Source organism: Trematomus bernacchii, unplaced genomic scaffold (genome assembly GCF_902827165.1).
Source record: "Trematomus bernacchii unplaced genomic scaffold, fTreBer1.1, whole genome shotgun sequence".
Taxonomy (NCBI): domain Eukaryota; kingdom Metazoa; phylum Chordata; class Actinopteri; order Perciformes; family Nototheniidae; genus Trematomus; species Trematomus bernacchii.
In genome coordinates, this window is record NW_022987973.1 from 118,195 (window position 1) to 138,711 (window position 20,517).

The 20,517-nt window shown below is 40.5% G+C and overlaps 1 protein-coding gene across 1 annotated transcript; it reads right to left on the reverse strand.

Annotated features, from left to right (window-relative positions):
• Nucleotides 1-6,632: 6,632 nt before the first annotated feature.
• Nucleotides 6,633-8,715, reverse strand: LOC117471217 (galactose-specific lectin nattectin-like). Its single transcript, XM_034116065.1, has 7 exons — nucleotides 8,624-8,715; nucleotides 8,369-8,434; nucleotides 8,211-8,220; nucleotides 7,959-8,050; nucleotides 7,734-7,868; nucleotides 7,136-7,247; nucleotides 6,633-6,946 (listed from the first exon to the last, which is right to left on the reverse strand). Exons 2-7 carry the CDS (start codon nucleotides 8,432-8,434, stop codon nucleotides 6,879-6,881), a joined length of 483 nt encoding a protein of 160 aa, XP_033971956.1. The 5' UTR covers nucleotides 8,624-8,715; the 3' UTR covers nucleotides 6,633-6,878.
• Between the last annotated feature and the right edge of the window lie 11,802 nt (nucleotides 8,716-20,517).

Sequence of the window (20,517 nt, forward strand, 5' to 3'; positions counted from 1 at the left end):
GCATTCTTCACTTAAGCAGAGCAACCAATATCCTAATGTAAAAAAACAATATTTCATGTAAATAACCGTAGTTTAATATCAAGTAAGAAGAACAGAAACACACAAATTGCAGCGACTTACCATAAAGGCATTGACCTTAACATTGGAAGCACCTTCGACATGAACAGGGCCGCCCCTCCCTACAGACTGATCACGCAGACTGCGTGGGGCCTCACCTCGCGGAGAGGGCCTCATCTTGCGGAGGGTGCTTCATTTTGCCGAGGGAGCCTCATCTGAAGCGCAAATACCTACAGTGTACGCGCGCCACAGTTTCGCCGCTGCGAGGCTCCACTAGCACCCCTCCCCCCCAGGCGGCCCTGGACATGAAGATAGTATATCTGGGGATGGAACAGAGCCACTTAGATGGTTAATATGAGTCAAAGAAAAATGTGAAAAAAAGGAAGATGTGCTTCATCAAATATTTTCTTTTTTGGGAGTTTTATCCAATTGATAGTCGAGCAGATATTAAATGAAAATGTAAAATAAGAGGTTTAAGAGGTAAAATGTCTCTATTTGAGGGTTAAAATAACTCTTCATAGACCCCAGCATTGCAAAATTATTATTACAAAAGATCATTTATGTGTTTATTTTAATAAAAAAATCCACCCTTGTCTCCAAAGTAACTAGAAACCACACTTAAAATAATTGTTGTAGAGAAAAAAAGACAAGATTTCCCTCTGATATACAGTCGGATGGAGGTAGAATAACATTTAAATACTCATGTAAAATACAAGTACCTTATAATTGCAACCCGGTATCACGGCAAGACGTGAACATGTGACGATCTACCATGCTGGGAGACGTGAATATGTCACGGTTTCGTCCCTTCAAACGTGACAGTTACACGGTATTGTTAACATGGCCCAACCATGGATGTATAATAAGAACTGGATACAGCGTGGGAGGCGGGGCCTCATTCATTCCTATGAGAGTTGCTCATTTGCGCATGATGATAAAATGGCCCAACTTTTGAGAGAGCGAAACGTCACAGATTACCCGGCATGCCTGAGAAGTACCCGTATGTGCGCTCATAGCGCATGCGCAACTTTAACCATGCCCCCCAAAATGCTCGTTCACATCAAGCACGTCAATTTGCGTACACGTAACAGCACCGCACGTTCATGACAGCATGGTAATGGTTTGTTATGATAGATTTGATATTAACGAGGCAGCAGTTAGCAGCTAGCGGTTAGCTAGTAATTATGCTAATTTACACATCAATCGTTATGTACTTTTATATTACGCTGTAACAGGATCTAGTGATATCCAAGCAACAGAGCTTCATTTAGCATGAAAGAATTATTGCACTGTATATATATATATATGTATATATATACAGTGCAATAAGCTTCTTAGTGCAATAAGAAGCTACAGGGACGTTAATCTACGTCGGTAATATTAACTTTATTTAATACAACATTTACGGTACAAGATTTAATCATACAGCCCATGTAGTATAATATTTTACAAATGATGAATTACAGCAAACATGTGCAATATATCCATTATTACAGCTCCGTGGGCTGGCAGTAAGGCGATATGGGTCCGTTCTTATTGTACATCCATGGGTAAAGATAAACGCATGTACTAGTGCTGAACACGTAACATGAACGTGCCGGGCGGCGCGGTCCCGTGGGTTAGATGCGCGTTCATAATGCAGAGGGAAATAACTCTCAGAATAACGTTATTAGCACATTTTTACAACTTGAGGAACGAATGTTTTTAATAAGGGCTTTACAAGTGTTCATACTGGGTAGTTTATTTAGTTTAAAAAAAATTATCCAACGATTTACAGACCACTCTTTCCCCATGTAAGTCAATGGGAAAAAGTGTTTCCGGGCCTGGCAACCAAAAGGAAGTGTAGTACCGCCGTTTGGCCAGCACGAATATTTTCATCAGAGTCCGGCGCACTTCCTGGGGGCTTGGGCCCAACCAGTGGAGAAATACCCGGAAGTGCCTAGCAAATGGTCTACCGCGCCTATTGGTCGGTTTTTATTGTCAAAATGAGATGTTTTTAATTTATTTTTTAATCATCACACTTGATTTCGCCGATTTTCTTGTTGCCCTAGCTGGTTGACACCTCTTTTAGCAGAAACAAAGGCTACATTAATGTATTGAATCGATGTTAATCCATGTGTGTGGAGGTGAGGATGTGGAATTAACGGACGTGACGTTGTGTGATTGCGTTGCCAGGCAACGCAATTTACAAACTCTTCAACTACAACCCTAATTATATTTTAAAACATTTTAGAAGGCCTCACGAAATACTTTAATGTAAATTAAAATGTAAATGTGAAGGGGTGTGTGTAATGTGGTGATTGACATTATTCACCCACGGATCTATGGGTTGGGGGTATTGTTCTGCACGGACATTTTAGTTAAACGGACTTACTGTTGATGTGAAATCCGAAAAAAAATACGTTATACACCATAACGGTGCACAGCTGATATAAAAGGACTTGTCGTTTTTAAAGATATTACTGATTTTCTTTGAATATAAGAATGTAAATACTGAGTTGAGAGAATAGTCAGGGGATTTGGGTGATGGGAGACACATCTATGGATTCAGAATTTCAATAGCTTACTGTTAAATGACGGATATACCTTTCTGTCTGTGATGTTTTACAAATCAGATATTAGAAGTAAAACATGTGAAATAATATAGCAATATCCTGTACAATTATGTGAAAACATGAATAAAACTACACATCTTCAGATGTTATACATACACAAGTGTCCTACACTAATAATACAAAGTTATTATGGCTGTGTGTACCTTGTGTGCACCGCCTAGTGGTTAAAGCACGTTACTGAATTAGTTGTGTATATGATATGTCAATGATCCTTAGAAAATCTTGAAATCTTGAAAGGGATATGCAAAATAGCCATTATATACAGTCTTTAATGAACTATTAGTAGAGAATAACGAGTAATGAATATACTTTATAGGGATCTGCAGATAAATGTTTAGTCTTCTCAAGCAGCAACTATCAAATATCTCTCCTGATTGTTGGCACTTGACAATCACCTTTCCCTGAATTTTACTCAGGTGTAACTAAAGCCTGATTTAAGGGTTGTTTATATTTCACATCATTAATCAGAATCTGCAAAGTAACTCAAATAAATGTAGTGGAGTAAAAATACCAGGTTAACCTCTGAATTGTAGTGGAGTAGAATTGCTGTTTTGTTTAGTAATGGATATTGAATATGGAATAAAGGTTTTGACAAGACCTGGTGTAACAATAATCAAAAAGGACATTAAAAGAGCTCCAGATGTCAATGATCTAAACAAAACAGCACACCTGAAATGTATTAAATACTTTATTAAGGGCAGTGAATTAGTTTTTTCTGTATGTTTTTCAAATCAGTGTTATACAGTAAGTGTCATAGACAGTGTTACATTGCTATTATTATCCTTAAAATATATATAAAACAAAACCATTTATGATCTTTTTTTTTGGGTGGTTTACTAATGACAGTTAATTCTGTTTCTGCTATTGATGGTTTCATTTTTGTGAAAAATAATAAAATTCAATAACGTGCTTTAACCACTAGATGTGCCTTTCTATCAGCTGTGCACCGTTATGGTGTAAATACAGCCTATCTACCAATTGGATCAAATATAAAAGTCAGCCGAATTAGTATTGATACTGCAAGGAGACGTATTGTGTGAAAATAAATGTAAGATGTGGTTTAATTGCTGATATATTTATGATCCACGTCACGTTTTCAGTTTTGGCGGCAGTGCTTCCTGTTTGTCCAGAAGTCTTCTCATCAGGGCTCTATAAATACAGAACTACGGCAGATATGTCATATTTAATGCAGCCAAACCGTGTATTACAATGCCGGTATGTGATGACCTCCAAAGAGAAAAGCAAGCAAACTCGGAATAAAGTATTATTTTATTTTTTTTAAATGTTTTCGGATTTCACATCAACAGGAGTCCGGTTAACTAAAATGTCCGTGTGGAACAATACCCCCAACCCATAGATCCGTGGGTGAATAATGTCAATCACCACATTACACACATTAATGTGTTTAACACATTTACATTTTAATTTACATTAAAGTATTTCGTGAGGCTGTATAAAATGTTTTTAAATATAATTAGGGTTGTAGTTGAAGAGTTTGTAAATTGCGTTGCCTGGCAACGCAATCGCACAACGTCACGTCCGTTAATTCCACATCCTCACCTCCACACACACGGATTAACATCGATTTAATACATTAATGTAGCCTTTGTTTCTGCTAAAAGAGGTGTCGACCAGCTAGGGCAACAAGAAAATCGGCAAAATCGAGTGTGACGATTAAAAAATAAATTAAAAACATCTAATTTTGACAATAAAAACCGACCAATAGGCGCGATAGACCATTTGCTAGGCACTTCCGGGTATTTCTCCACTGGTTGGGCCATGTTAACAATACTGTGTAACTGTCACGTTTGAAGGGACGAAACCGTGACATATTCACGTCTCCCAGCATGGTAGATCGTCACATGTTCACGTCTTGCCGTGATACCGGGTTGTATAATTGTGCAGTACATTTTATTTGGAATGCTGATACAGCATTCCAACTAAATTATACATACTACATTTTTCAGACCTTGGTAAACAGGCCTTCCTCAGATTTTAACATTAGTGTGTATTGCGCAGTATTTTGAGATTTCTTCAAATGCTGTTGCCATGGCAACACAATGCTCACCATGAAACACGGTTTTCTCATAACTTCAGTAAAAATGCTCCAAACGGCCCAAAACTTCACAGGTTTGGTAACGATGCAGCCATCAACACATCTAAGCGTATTATGGGGTGTCATCAAATGCCGTTGCCATGGCGACAGATCATCCGCCATCAAGTTAGTTCAAAAGTTTGCAGTTCAAATATTCTGCTTCTTTTCCAAGCCTTTTTACTTTATTTTCTTCTCTTATCACACATTCAAGCCCCCAGTGTTCATGTATCATTTCAATCTAAATTCTTCACTTTCTTCTTACACATTACATTTCAGCATAGCAGTTTAGTGTCAGCTTTTCAGCATAAAGCATTCCCACTAGCAAGTTCTTCAGGAATTGCATTCTCTAGTTGCTCATGTTACTTTGCAACCAATATAGAGTGTCCTCAAAGTCAATGTAACTCACTGACGAGGAAATCCAATGTGACAGACGTGCATTCACCGCTGGGCTAATCACATTTCACATGTCTTCCCCGGATGATGGGAACTATTAGCTTGGACCAAAGCAACCTTGTATTAGTGTGAATGCTGTGCAATTGTGCACTAATACTTTTATAATTTTCGAATCATAAATCTAATCGATAGATTTATGATCGATAGATTTATGATTAGAAAAATGGCCTTCTTAATGTGTTTGAGACCATCAGTTGTGTTGTGCAGAGGTAGGGTTAGTGCACAGTGGAAAGCCCTATTTGAATACTGTTGTAATCCATATTATGGCAAGAACGACTCAACTCAGTGAAGAGAGTCCATCATCACTTTAAGAAATGAAGGCCAGTCGATCCGGAAAATGTAAAGAACTTTGAATGTATCCTCAAGTGCAGTCGCAAAAACCATCAAACGCTATGACTCTCATGAGGACCCCGCCGGGAAAGGAAGACCAAGAGACACCTCTGCTGCAGAGGATAAATACATCAGAGTTACCAGCCTCAGAAACTGCAAATTAAAGCACCTCAGATTAGAGCCCACATAAACGATCACAGAGCTCAAGGAGCAGACAGTCTCAACATCCACTGTTCAGAGGAGACTGTGTGAATCAGGCCTTCATCGTCCAATTGCTGCAAAGAAGCCACTACTGAGGATGAACAACAAGAAGAAGATAATTGTTTGGGCCAAGAAACACAAGGATTGGACATTAGACAGTGCAAACTTTTGACTGGTAGTGTATAGAATATCTTTACTCATATCTGTATACATTCAGATATTCAGCTGTCCAGTGTTTTACCTCATGTCATGTTATAGTTGTTATTTCTATCAACTGTTACTTCTATGTTTACTCTTATGTATTCTTATTATCCCTGTGCGAACTCTGTACCAACCTGTGTTTCACTCTTATTCTTTTGATGCTTTAACACCTGAATTGCCCTATGGGTTTCAAAAACGTTTCTTACCTTAGGAGGTTTTTGCGTTTTTTTCTTCTTTTTTTACCTGTGGACAGTTCAGCCTTCATGAATCCAGAATGTTGTATTGTCCACAAATATAAACATAAATGCTCAAAAAGTATTGCATGGTGTTCATGATGATGTAGTATGTTATTTTTTTGGCCACAGCTGACGTTAAATTGACAGAACTTTTTTCTGAATATTGGATTGACTGGAAATGGTCCTTCAGTATAGTCAGAGCCTCCTTAGCAATGTTCTACTTTAAAAAAAAAAAAACAGATGCTATTGTCGAAATTGACCAATAAGAATAAAGTATTGAACTAAGCTGTGAAATAAGGAGACTGTAATGTCTCTCATAGTAGTGAGTGGAAATGAACACTATTTCCCAATTACTTTGAAGGTTCTCAAATAATGAGAAAACGATCAAATAACAGTACCATCACCGGTTTATGAAAAATGTAGAAAACAAGAAATAAAGAGGCATTGAGCTTTCAGTTATGCTTTAATTGATTGGATTGCTGGTCAGCTTTAGCATCATAGTGCAGAGAGAGAAATACATGTTCAGGACAGACTGGTGTTGAACCGAAATATTGCTTAGCAGGGTGAATCAGTTTATTGATTAAATATTAAAGTGAATCAGAAGTGTCGATAAATCTTCAAAACAGTGATGTCATCGAGGCCTGACATCCTGCTAGAAGTGACATCCTGACTGAAGATGTGACATCATCATTAGTAGGAGGAGGAACAGACAAAATTGATCTTGTCGCGACAATCTGCGTCGTTGACAGAGTCTCCACCTGTAGACAAAGACAACACAAAACGTATGAGATTTATATGATGAATATAATAAAACACAAGCAAAGATGTATTGTAATGTCATGTTTTTAGTAAGCACTTTAAAAGGAATGATTAGCTTTATTTTATAATTCTCCTTAAAAGATTGTACGATGAATAAAGAGGACAACACATAACTGCGTATTTTTTACCTCTAAAGTTCATCTCCATACAGTCTTCCTTTCCATGATAGTTGTTTGGCTCCCCGCTGCGCCAGTGATTGAAGCTAAACCTAGAGCCATCGCTCCACATCCACCATCCCTCCTGAGAGAAAAAACATTAAAAGTAATTTTCTGACTGATGTCTTCCTCTCAGGCTGAATAAACCAAAGGACAAGATAGCCTGTATGTAGCCTGAGATGCAAAACCCAGGGCCAAAAAGCTCACAAGAAAAAGCTCTCATTGGTTTTGGTGCTAGTGAACAGTAAGAACAATTTTTTCATTAAAAAGTCTAAGGGCATTAAACGGTAAGTGACATGCGCCACATGCCCCCACTTTATTATCAGCCGTCTGCCTGAAGTTTTGAGATTAAAAAAGGTGGCTTATTGTTGGTTTCCCAAGCTTTATGTTGTAAAAGTATTTCTTATAATGGAGTTTACAGGCACAATTAAGTAAATAATCTGAGGGTGGTAGTCAAGCCATTTCAATCCATTGTTTATTTAAATATACAAACTAGCAGAGATTGGAATAAAATAACATTGTTGCAGTGCTTATATCTTTGATACAACAAAATAATACATAAATCACTCACCCAAATACCATCATTGCCTCCAACCCAAACATTTCGATTTGTGCCTGTAGCGCTTCTCACCAACTGTCTGATATGGTAGTACTCGCTGGTCGATCGGATAGAAGCCAGATTCCCTCCGAGGCCAATGCAATGTCTCTATGGTGGGGAAACAAAGTCAGTCCTTTTTGGGAATATGCCAAACATTAAGTGTGCCAGTTACTGCAATATGGTTGTCATTTTGAGAACCTCAGCAGTAGCCCAGTTCATTTCATAATGCCTGAAGATGAAACAGCGACAATCATACCGAGTCCAACCATGGCGGCAGCTCCCAGAGCAATCTGGAATTGTCATCAAATTAATACTTAATTAATTTAGTGAGCAACAGAAGCAATGCATGCAGTATACATATGCTGTCCAATAGGATGCCATCTTAATTTGGCTGCAGTCAAAAATTGTTGGATGCTGTATTTTGACTCTATTATTAAAATAACAACTAACCTCTTTTTGCCTGTGGATGTAAAGAACACATTATTAGGAATGACCAGGTTACGATTCATAGTTGAGCCATTGAACAATGATCTTAATAAATGTAGTCTATTATTTTGTATAAATTACTTCCGTATTTTCTTTAGCTACGCATAACAAACATTACTTACCTCTGCCTCCATCCACAGTCCACTGGTCAAACAGAGGAGCACGATGCAGTAGACAACAGATGCCATCTGTGTAAGGATCAGACATTTACAGTACCTTGATTAAATGTAACTTTTATTACCAGAGTTCCCCTTGCAGCAGTCACAACTTCATAAAGTAGAATTGAATTTGTATCCTTAATTAATTATATACAAGGTGTAGAGTCTAGCTTTTAAAAGTTTTTATTTTAAAAACAAACTAAAGAACTAAACCCTCACCTTGCTGTGATGATCAGATGAAGTAGTACTTGCAGCTGGAGCAGATGAGTCGTGATAGTCATGGAAGGGTTAGGGTTCTTTATATACCTAGTCTAGACGGTATACACTTACACTTGACATAACAAATTACATATTGACACATCCTTGATGAAATATTAGACTTATTTGTTTAGCTGTAGCTACAGTAATTTAAACTGTGCAAGGCTAGATTATTTAGATAGCTTATTTCAACACAGACAAAAACACGAGAAGCATTAAGATAAACTGCAGCAGAAACACATTGTAAAATGACATTTAAATATATTTAAAAACAGTCATGAAAAAGCCAAGTGATTAAAATAAAAATATAACCAGCTTAAAATAATACAACTATACAATCCAAAAATAAGAATAACAATTGAGTTTAAGATATGAATAGGTTATTTCACGAAAAGCAGTGGCAAAAAACAATAGTCTTCAGCCTGGATTTTAAAAGAAGTGAGAGTTGCAGCTGACCTGCAGTTTTCAGAGAGTTTGTTCCAGATATATCAATCAATCAATCACGTTTATTTACAAAGCACATTTAAAAACAACCCACGCTGACCAAAGTGCTGTACAGAACAGAGCAGGTAGCCAACACAACCTTTCATAAAATAAATAATTAAAAGAAACACTGGTGTAAACATTAATACACACAGCTCATATGAACAAACAAACAAATACATAGGCATAGGCACTATCAGCCAAATAGGGAGTCAAACGCTAGGGAATAAAAGTATGTTTTAGCCTGGATTTTAAGCAGTCAATAGAGGGGTCCGATCTGATAGGGAGGGGGATGCTGCTCACAGACTTGGGGCTGCAAAAGAAAAGGCACGGTCGCCCCTGAGTTTACGTTTGGAGCGTGGGACAACCTGGAGCCCCATGTTAGCCGACCTGAGGAACCTGGAGCTAGAATGCGGGATTAAGAGGTCTGCAACATAGGAAGGGCCCTGCCCATTTAGGGCTTTATACACAAACCGGAGAAGTTTCAAATCAATCCTGAAGCACACTGGCAGCCAGTGGAGAGAGGCCAGAATGGGGGTAATATCGACCTGTTAGTCAAACTTAAAGGCAGATTCAAATATCACACCAAGATTTTTGACATGGGGTTTGACAAGGGCGGACAGGTTCCCAAGGCTTTTGGTAAATGCTTTGAATGAGTCAGGGGGGCCGAAAAGGACGACTTGCTTTAATTTAGCTGCAAATAGTTTTGTGCCATCCATCCCTTAATGTCCTCAATGCAGGTAATGAGATTCTTAAGATTGGATTGATCTTTTGGTTTCAGGGGGGGATAAAGCTGTGTGTCATCCGCATAACAGTGGAAGGAAATATTGTAATGTGAATGATTTAGCCAAGAGGAAGCATGTAAATAGAGAACATAATTGGACCTAGGATGGAGCCTTGTGGGACACCGCAGGGGAGACTAGCAGGGGGTGAAGAAAAAAGTGCCCACGTTGACGGAGAAGCTTCTGTTTTGGAGGTAGGATGTGAACCAGTCTAAAGGCCCCTACACACCAGGCAGTCACCAGAGAACTCGCCGACATCCGACACCGACAGATCCATCGACGAGTTCTCCTGCGTCTTGGCCGTGTGTACACCGTTTTACTTCAGCCGAGCACGTACGAACTGCGCATGCGTGAGTGGCAATAACTCTCCTTACCAGCAGGCGGCGGTAGTGTGTATTCGTCATTCAAAATAGGCAACAACCGGAAGACAGAGAAGAAGAACAGACTGATATAAACAAACAAATAGCATGTGCGTTCCATCGAAAACATGTTTTAGAATATAAAAATACATGAATGATGAAATGAGCACATAAAGTGCAGACATACTATAAAATCACAGTTAATAGACCTGCATCTGATGATCGCAGTGTTCTGGCGGGTGTGTAGTTTATTGAGTCAGCAATGTAATAATGGCCACTTCTTGCTAAATTTACGATGAGATGAAAAACCGGACTTGACCAAACAAATCACGGAGCTCTCAGGCAGAGGACAGCCGGGGACGCTCCCGCCGATATCAGAGATGTCCCTGCTATGTGTGGGAGGTAAGAGAGGACATTTAAGGGCTATGTTTGATGTCTTTAAGTATCACCTGCTGGTGTTTAGCTGCTGTCTTGTGCCTTTTTAAATCGTTTGTTTACGTCCCTCACTTCCGTTTCGCTTCTCATTTGCTAGCTGAATAGCTGATCAGAGTGGTTTCTTGGCCGATAGCTTGTGTCCGACACCCGGCCGATTCAACATGTTGAATCGGCCGGGTGTCGATCGTGAAAGGCCAAATAAGGCGTGTCACGGCCGAGGGTTCGGGACACACCAAATTGATTTTGGGCGACAAGGAACCCGTTTTCGCCCAACAACGCAAGACGGCCGATATCGGCCTGGTGTGTAGGGGCCTTAAGGCAGTGCCATCAACACCAGCCTCGTAGTGGAGACAGTGTATTAAGATGTCATGATCCACTGTATCGAACGCCGCGCTGAGGTCAAGAAGAATCAGGATAGCACAGTCACCGGAGTCAGCAGAGAGGAGCAGGTCATTATACACTTATATATACTTATACAAGGCAGACTCTGTGAGAGGGTGGGGCATAAAACCTTACTGAAATATTTCCAATATTACAGTAGGGCTGTAATTGAGTGAAAACAACTTTTTAATAGTCTTTGAGAGGAATGGAAGTTTAGATATAGGTCGGTAGTTACTAAGCAGGGTGGGGTCTAGATTGTTTTTTTCTTAAGAGGGGGTTGACTATTGCATGCTTGAAGCAGGTTGGAAAGGTACCAGTTGCCAGAGAGCTGTTGATAATGGAGAGGATGCTGGGGCCGGTAGTGTCAAAGACATCCTTCAGGAGGGCAGTGGGGACACTAGAGGCCAGGTTGAAGGTTTCACGGTGGCAACAATCTTTGTAAGGGAGGGTAGTGTGATGGGTTGAAAGCAGTCCAGTTTCGAAGAACGGACTAGCGAGATGGCTAGGTCACGGATGACAGAGTTAATAGTACTGAATAGCATTAACTTGATATTTTAGGAGTTGTTTGAAATTAGATTGGAAAAGTATTTTACTCTTGCAGCCTTAACTGCTCCCTGGTATTTGAGAAGATACACTTACACTTGACATAACAAATTACATATTGACACATCCTTGATGAAATATTAGACTCTTTTCATAAGAAATGTTAGTTTATTTTTTGGACCAGGTTATTTGTTTTGCTGTAGCTACAGTAATTTAAACTGTGCAAGGCTAGATTATTTAGATAGCTTATTTCAACACAGCCCTGAGCCTGTTTTTCAGGTTTCAGGCTCGAAAATGCCACTAACACAACAAAGACTATATCTTCACTTCTAAAAGGGGTAAATTAATAATCTTTTCTCTCAAAGAAAGGTTACATCTGTGAGTTGGATGTAGAAGTGTCAGAATCAATATAGATGTTTTCATATGGAACATAGTAGAAACATGTAAATTCTAATCTTCGCCTAAAAAAAACCCATTACTTATAGTGAAAACCACCCTTGAATGATGGGTTAGTAGACTAAAAGCTTTAGGAATCCAAATTATAAAATATAATAAGTACCCTGTATCAAGATTGATGCAAAACAAGTGAAATTTGACCTTTTCAGAGAGGTTTAGAAAAATAAAGTCCAGGCGGACTCACCGGTAATTTGGGAACCATCAGTTCCATTTGACCTTTTTTACTGTAAAAATCATTTTATTACTTTGAATTATCACTATAGGTATTCATTCCATCCAAATACAACTGTTGTAAAAAAATATTTTAAAAAAACATACAAAATGAAGTTTGACTCCAATTGGAGCAGATTTATTTCAAAGATTTTACAGATTTATTTCAAACATTTTACAGATTTATTTCAAACATTTTACAAACACACTATACAATAAAACCACACTCTAGATAGGTAGACTTTATACTTACCTACTGAATGTTACAATATTTTGGCATGCCACTCCTGGTAACAATTATTTTTGATATTCAAGCACAGAGGGACCTGGCACTTCACGCAGTGCCAAGGTGTCTTCACCCTCTTTTTGCCAGCATCATGGCAGTTCCTGCAGTACTTCCTGATACGGACATCTTGCCCATAAAACATGGGCCCGCATGTGAGTGGTGGTGGGGGGGGGGTGTGGTGGAGGTGCAGAGCCTTCAGCAGATTCCAACATTTCTGCAGCAAGCTGCTCCCTGAAAGTCTTCTGTGTGTGTGGCTTTGTCCTGCTGGGGTCACTCTTCATCTTGTACAGCTCCTTGTGAAGAAGGAAGCTGTTCACAACTGCAATGTCCATAAAATGGTAAAAAAAAGTCTTGTACCATTTCATCGTTGTGTGGAGAACGCTGTAGTACCTGATCAAAGCGTCAGACACATCCACGCCGCCCATGCTTCGGTTGTAGTCCAACACAGCGTCAGGAACGGGAACAGTCTTTGTCTGCCACACACCAGCCTGGAAGTTATATGGCCATTTCTTCCTCCAGTAGTCCGATCGGTTGTGAACGGTGACGAGGCCTGAGAAAATTATAATAAGTTGAGGAATGTGAGGGTGAGGCAGGTGTGGGCTGGGTGAAAGTAGACAATGGTGAAGCCATTTCATCCTCATCTCCATCACTATGAAAACAAATGTGGAAAAACAAAGAGATTAGATTAATTCCTGTAATTCCTGTTTCCTTGGCAGTAAACATGCCATTTTGAGTGTGTGAATGCAATACATTTAGTGACTATAGATAAACACTGGCCTATACTTTTAGTAAATGTAACAGACAAGAAACACTCTTTTTGTAAATAATCCCTCTAATTCCTGCCAAACATGCCATTTTGAGCGTACATTACATTACATTACATTACATTACATTACATTACATTACATTACATTACATTACATTTAGCAGACGCTTTTATTTACTATATGAATAATCGTACACCAAATAAATAAGTAATAGATAAAAACAGAGAGATTACATACCTTTCCCGTGGTGGAATTTCATCATCAGAGTCACAACTCGCCGGGTTCCGTTCTGGCTGCAGGAGATCCTCGTCGTCTAACTCAGAATCAACAGGTAACATATCTGCATCGCTGTCAACATTAGTCACAATTTCCATTGCCTGTAAAGTAGTAAGCATCTCTTTCTTCTTAAGAGGGGGTTGACTATTGCATGCTTGAAGCAGGTTGGAGAGGTACCAGTTGCCAGAGAGCTGTTGATAATGGAGAGGATGCTGGGGCCGGTAGTGTCAAAGACATCCTTCAGGAGGGCAGTGGGGACACTAGAGGCCAGGTTGAAGGTTTCACGGTGGCAACAATCTTTGTAAGGGAGGGTAGTGTGATGGGTTGAAAGCAGTCCAGTTTCGAAGAACAGACTAGCGAGATGGCTAGGTCACGGCTGGGGGGGAATGATGTTCAATCTAATATCCTCAACCTTGCTATTGAAGAAATCTAAAAATGATTCACACTTAGCAGGAGACATGTTACTGGGACTGCTGGTACTGGGGGCGGTGCGGATGACAAAGTTAATAGTACTGAATAGCATTAACTTGATATTTTAGGAGTTGTTTGAAATTAGATTGGAAAAGTATTTTACTCTCGCAGCCTTAACTGCTCCCTGGTATTTGAGAAAATTGTTTCTTAAAATGTCAAAGGAAATTTGAAGCTTATCACACTTCGACTTCCGTTCTGATTTCTGCACTCCCTCCTTAGGGCTCTGGTAGTGTCATTAAGCCAGGGCAGACCTTTAAGGGGAGCAAAATAATTCAGAATTGAAAAGCAGGTGGTGTTAAATAAGGAGGTAAGTTCCTCAGTGCTGAGATGGGGAGGAGAAGCTTCAATAGTGCATATATTGGGAGCAGCTATGAGAGCCTCAGTGAACTGAATGGCAGTCAATGAGATTATGTAGCGAGAGCAACGTACAGGGCGAAAAAGCAAGGATGCATCAAATATAACAGTGTGTATAGCAGAGATGAAAAGAGTAGATCTACTTAAGTTCTCAAGTACAAGTACAAATTTGCATGCTTAAAAAACATTAAACCCAAGCAAAAGACTTGTTAAAGGTCCCATGCCATGGCCATTTCTACTGATCATAATTCCATTGTTGAGGTATACTAAAATAGATTTATATTGTGCAATTTTCCTAACTCACATTGGTTTCTCATACAGCATCTCTGTATAGTATGTGTATTCACTCTCTGTCCTAAACGGCTTGTTGGAGCTCCTGCCCCCCCCTCCCTTTGAGCCCAGTGGCCGTCTGCGAGACAGCGAGACATAACAAAACCAAGCCCGAAACCAGCCCGAAACCAGCCCGAAACCAGCCCGAGCACACACGCACACCCGCAGCCTGGCTGGGAGTTTGTGTGTGTGCCCACACACAGACTCACAGACTCACAGCCTCGCCGCTTCCCACCGTCTCAAGCGGAGAAATCGGCGGAGCTGCAGCTGAGAAAAGATTGAGTGTGTGTGTAACGTAACGGCTCCGCAGACGTAACGTAACGTCACTATACCCAAATACGTCACTATACCCAAGAAGAAAACAATGGAAAAAGAGAAATCTCCAACGAGGCGTTCTGGGGCAGCATAGACAGGTCTTTTCTGTGTTAGAGTTTTACTCGCTACAGGGTGTACTTTGAGGGTTTGTGACTCTGTAGACCGTTTACATGAATAAAAAGCTACATAACACACAAGGGGACGGGTAATAACCAGAAAAGCATGACATGGGATCTTTAAAATTGTAATTAAATAAAAGTACAAAAATATATAAATGACTTAGGGTTGTGATGAGGTTCTGGAGGTAGAACTACATGCGAATATATTTAATTTAGCTCTGTTCATTTTGAGAAGTGCGGGCCAGTCAAGTTCTTCCACACCAAACTCATCCAACCTTAACGTGGTCTGCCGCTTCGTGACTGAGTTGCTGCGATTCCTAAACATTTCCACTTTGCAATAATACCACTTACAGTTGATCGTGGAATATCCAGGAGAGAAGAAATGTCACAAACTGACTTGTTGAAACGGTGGCATCCTATTACAGTACCACGTTCAAATTCAGTGAGCTCTTTAGAACGATCCATTCTTTCACAAATGTTTGTAAAGGCAGACTGCATGGCTAGGTGCTTGATTTTATACACCTGTGACAATGGGACTGAATGAAATCAGAATCAGAATCAGAATACCTTTATTAGTCCCACAGAGGGGACATGTACATTGTTACAGCAGAAAAGAGCTTAATGTTACCTAAGTAGCATGCATTAAAAAACATATATATATATATTAAAGATAAAAAAAAATTATAATAAAAAAAGTTACAATTGACAAAAACACATCCTGTAACAGTTCTGAGGATTTAGCAGACATTTAACATATTGCACATAGTTGGTGGTTAACAACAAGGAGTGTTATAGTCTGTGTTGTTGTGTATGTGGGGGTCTACCAGGGGCCGTGGTGGTTATATAGTCTGACCGCTGCAGGAAGGAACGACCTGGGTATCTCTCCGTGAGACACCAGGGGTACAGCAGCCTGTCGCTGAAGGAGCTGTACAGTGCAGGGTGTCCTGGAGGGGGTGGGACACATTGTCCAGCATGGAGGACAGCTTGGCTTGGCTGCCATTCTCCTGTCTCCCACCATCTCCACAGTGTCCAGAGGACTCCTGTCTCCCACCACCTCCACAGTGTCCAGAGGACTCCTGTCTCCCACCACCTCCACAGTGTCCAGAGGACTCCTGTCTCCCACCACCTCCACAGTGTCCAGAGGAAGGTAGATCCGCTTTGTACCATGCTCTGGTAATTGTTTTCTTGCTGGCAGTCAGCAGCACCTTAATCAGGTATCTGTCCCCACCCTGTGTGTTTTCCTGTACCAGATTCCCCAAGTATAACACCAGGCCGGTCTTCGGAACCTCATAATCTAATATCCCCTTTAATACTCCCCATACTTCCTCCCAGTATCCCTTCATCTTTTGGCATTTACATTTTTGTTTTGTGTGGTCTGCCCCCACCTCGCCGCATTGCCTCCAACATGCGTTCTGTTCCGGGGCATACCTCCCTTTCATCTTTGGGGTTATGAAGTATCTGATTATGTTCTTCCAGCCAAATTCCCTCCATACCCTTGACCCAGTAGTTGAATGCTGCACTCTACATACATTATACTATTCTTCCTCTGTCATATCAATCCTGAGTTCTTTCTCCCACTTTTCTTTTATATATAGAGTTGAATTCCCCCTATACTCTCCAACAGAGCTTGATATAGAGTTGAATTCCCCCTATACTCTCCAACAGAGCTTGATATAGAGTTGAATTCCCCCTATACTCTCCAACAGAGCTTGATATACTGTAGAGCTGAAATCACCCTGCCTTTCTTCCCTTCATATGCTTCAATCATTACCTTAATCATCCCATTTTGTTTAGTGGTTTTATCCATTTTTATTTCTTTTATATAATAATCTCTCACCTGTAAGTATCTAAAATGGTCACCCCTTTCCAGATCAAACTTATCTCTTAGATATTGAAAACTCTGCATTTCCCCTTTTTCCACCATCCTACATATTGCTGTGATGCCCCCTCGGGCCCATCGCTTAAAACCTGCATCTTCTTTTCCCGGCTGGAATTTATTATCATTTGTTATCCATCTCAACATTTTTGTCTGTTTTCCTATTTTTTATCTCTTTATTACCGTGTTCCAAGTGTTTAAAGTTAATTTTGTAATTGGGTCCAATAGGTTTTCCTGTGTCCTAAATCATTCTTTATGCCCTAGTAGTTTTTGAATCTGGTAGTTTTCCCCATTTGTTTCAATGTCCTTCCATTTGGCTACGTATTCCATATTACACCAACATGCCACTGTTCTGATTTGTGCTGCATAATAATAATCCTGGAAACTCGGCACTGCCAATCCTCCTCTCCCTTTGGGTAGCTGCAGTGTCGCAAGCCTAATCCTGGGCCTCTTCCCCCCCCCAAATAAACTCTGAAATCCATTTATCCCATTCCATAAATGTACTTTGTGGAATAGGTATATGTAGCGATTGGTAGAGGTACAGTAGCCTAGGCAGTATATTAATTTAAATGATTTCTATCCTTGAACTAAGGTCTAAGGTCTTACGCAGCGTCCACACGGCGGCGTGTGTTGAAGCTTGCCGGTGAGCTTGTCTGAAACTCGACCAACAACCAATCACATGAATCTCCCGCCCCGGACACACAAGCACGCGGTTTGATTGGCTAGAGCTTGTACTGGCATATGATTTGATTGGCTGACGCTTCCGCCGAAGCTTCAAAAGTTGAACATTGCTCAACTTTTGAAGCGAGCAACGCGAGCAACGCTCCCACAATGCCGTGGGCCGTGTGGACGGGCCGTTACGGAGCTCACACACGGCGGCATGCATTGAAGCTTCAACGCTTCCGCCCATTCACTTTGAATAGGGTGACGTCACGCTTCGCCGAACTGCATTGTGGGAGCAAAGCGTACCTTTTGCTCGCGTTGCTCGCTTCAAAAGTTGAGCAATGTTCTACTTTTGAAGCTTCGACGGAAGCGTCAGCCAATCGAATCATATGCCAGTACAAGCTCCAGCCAATCAAACCGCTGCTTGTGTGTCCGGGGGGCGGGAGATTCAGGTGATTGGTTGTTGGTCTAGCTTCAGACATGCCCGCCAGCAAGCGACAACGCACACCGCTGTGTGTAAGCTCCGTTACTCTTCTTTCTATGGAAATGATAGATTCCGCAGATTTTTGTCAGACTTTATTAGACCCAAGATGGTTATTTCCTCATAAAGGCTCCGTCATCTGAAACCTTAAGACAGGAAATCATTCTGTTTGTCTGTTTCTGTCTCTCACTACAAAACTCTTTCTCTCCACTGTCCTTATTTGTCTGTTTCTTCCTCACCCTATTTTCTTTAATATCTAATTTATTTGCTGTCGTGTCTTGCTTTTTGCTTCCTATATTCCTGGCTTAACAGATGGAAGAGAAACTATTTTGCTAACTAACTTAAATACTTTAAGATATGTAAAAACTAGAGATAGTAAAGTGAAAACTTGACTATACTTTACTAAAACGTTTGCACTTTTTTACAAAACATTGCACATGGTTCTCTAAGACACATGAATCTGACATAAAGTCATTTGTTTGCCATTTTAAAACAACCATTAAAAATGACTCACAAAAGGAAAAGGATGATTAGAAATAGGCCTGTAATTAGTTCAATCAGAGAGCAGAGGTTTGACCAAAGCTGTTTTAAAAGGCAGAAGGGAAAATACCGGATTGCAGAGACATGTTGATTATTCTTGTCGTTTCTTGAGACAGGCAAGCAGCAAGAATCCAAAAGCAAGATAGCATCATGTCGCCAAACCTTTATTGATTGAGATGATTTTATCTGTGCTAACATCAACACTGGTATTGTTTTACATGGTGAGTCTGTCAACCTGACAAATGTAAACCTGTGACACTTCTGTCTAAACTGCCACAGAGGGGGTTTTAAGAACTTTGCCAAGTGTGTAAAATAAAGCAGACAGATATTGTCACTGTGATAGCATTGCAACTGTGCAAGAAGCAGTTTACAAATGTGTATTTGAAATACAAATAAAGGCTTAGTTTAAGGATCACCATTGCCCATGTTCCACACTTGCACCCCTCGCCAAATTTTGCATCACAGCTGGTTCGATCCCATGCAAGATTAATTTATTATAATTTAAAACTTAAGAGTTATGTTCAACTTATCTTAAAATGTGTTACATACTGTAGTGTTTTTTATACTACATAAACTCAGCTTCATGGGACACAGCCTTGGTTGGTATTATTTCTATGTATATTATATTAACTTGGATTATAAAACAAGATACACCCGGACAGTTTGTTTGGCCGGGAATTCCCAGAGCTTATCTGCTGCACGCTTCATTAAAGCGTAGGCCAGGAAAACACACAGAAAACGGCATGATGTCAAATGAACTGGCTTTAAATAAACATTAATGCCACTTTGGTTTCTGTTAGTTTCCACACAACTCATGCTCCAACTATCATGCACAAAGGAACACGTTGTTATAGGACAGTTTATTTAACCATTTGTAATGTGGGTAGGGTAGCCTCAGTTCCTTAAAGTAAAATAGCACTCTGCTAGAGGTAAAGTCCGGTGTATTTAGTTTTACAGCATGTAAGGTCGCATTCACACCAGCCTTGTATAGTCCGGTTGAATCGAACCCTGGTGCGTTTACCCCCTTGGTGCGGTTTGTTTGGGTTGATGTGAACGCTGTCCGAGACCTATGAAGTGAACTAAACAACCGGACTCTGGTCCGCTTAAAAGAGGGGGTCTCGGACCGCTTGCAAGTGAACTCTGGAGCGGTTCATCGCTGGTGTGAATGTAGTCCGCACCAAAACATAGTAAGTGTAGTATTTACGAGTCACAAGAACGCGGATGTCTTCAAAATCCCCTTAATGTCTGACCAATTGTTGAACAGCATTTCCGTGCACATGACTTGTGTTTAAAGTTTATAGTCCGTTTGAGTTTTGCCTATGTCTATGCAAACCTACCCTTCTGAAAAATGAAACAATGTAACAAACTGTCGTCTGGTGCGCACCAGAAAAGCGGACTATTAGGTGTGAATGCGACCTAAGTGTTGGGGGGATAGGCTCGGTTATGGGATGTACCCCTGACACCAGGCGAGAGGTCCCGGCTTAAGATCCCAGACGAGCCCCCATTTGTTACAAGCTGGCCTCCCAGGGCCAGCCGTGGCATAGGCAGTATAGGCGGATGCTAAGGGCGCATCCATCCATAGGGGGCGCCGTAAATAGGGGAGGAAGAAAAAAAGAAATTCCAACTAAAATCTTGCCTAGGGCAGCAAATAGGTCAGGGCCAGCTGATTCCGCCTCAAGACTCTCTGCAAGACAAACTCAAATCCAGGCTGTTTTTGCATGGATGACC

Bases quoted from the DNA above. Each gene is read 5' to 3' on its own strand.
- LOC117471217 (XM_034116065.1), bottom strand. From the start codon at position 8,434: ATGGCATCTGTTGTCTACTGCATCGTGCTCCTCTGTTTGACCAGTGGA. The intron at 7,869-7,958 runs GTTCTCAAAATG...TCCCCACCATAG, and splicing joins TGAACTGGGCTACTGCTGAG to AGACATTGCATTGGCCTCGG. The intron at 6,947-7,135 runs GTAAAAAATACG...CTTTGTCTACAG, and splicing joins TATGGAGATGAACTTTAGAG to GTGGAGACTCTGTCAACGAC.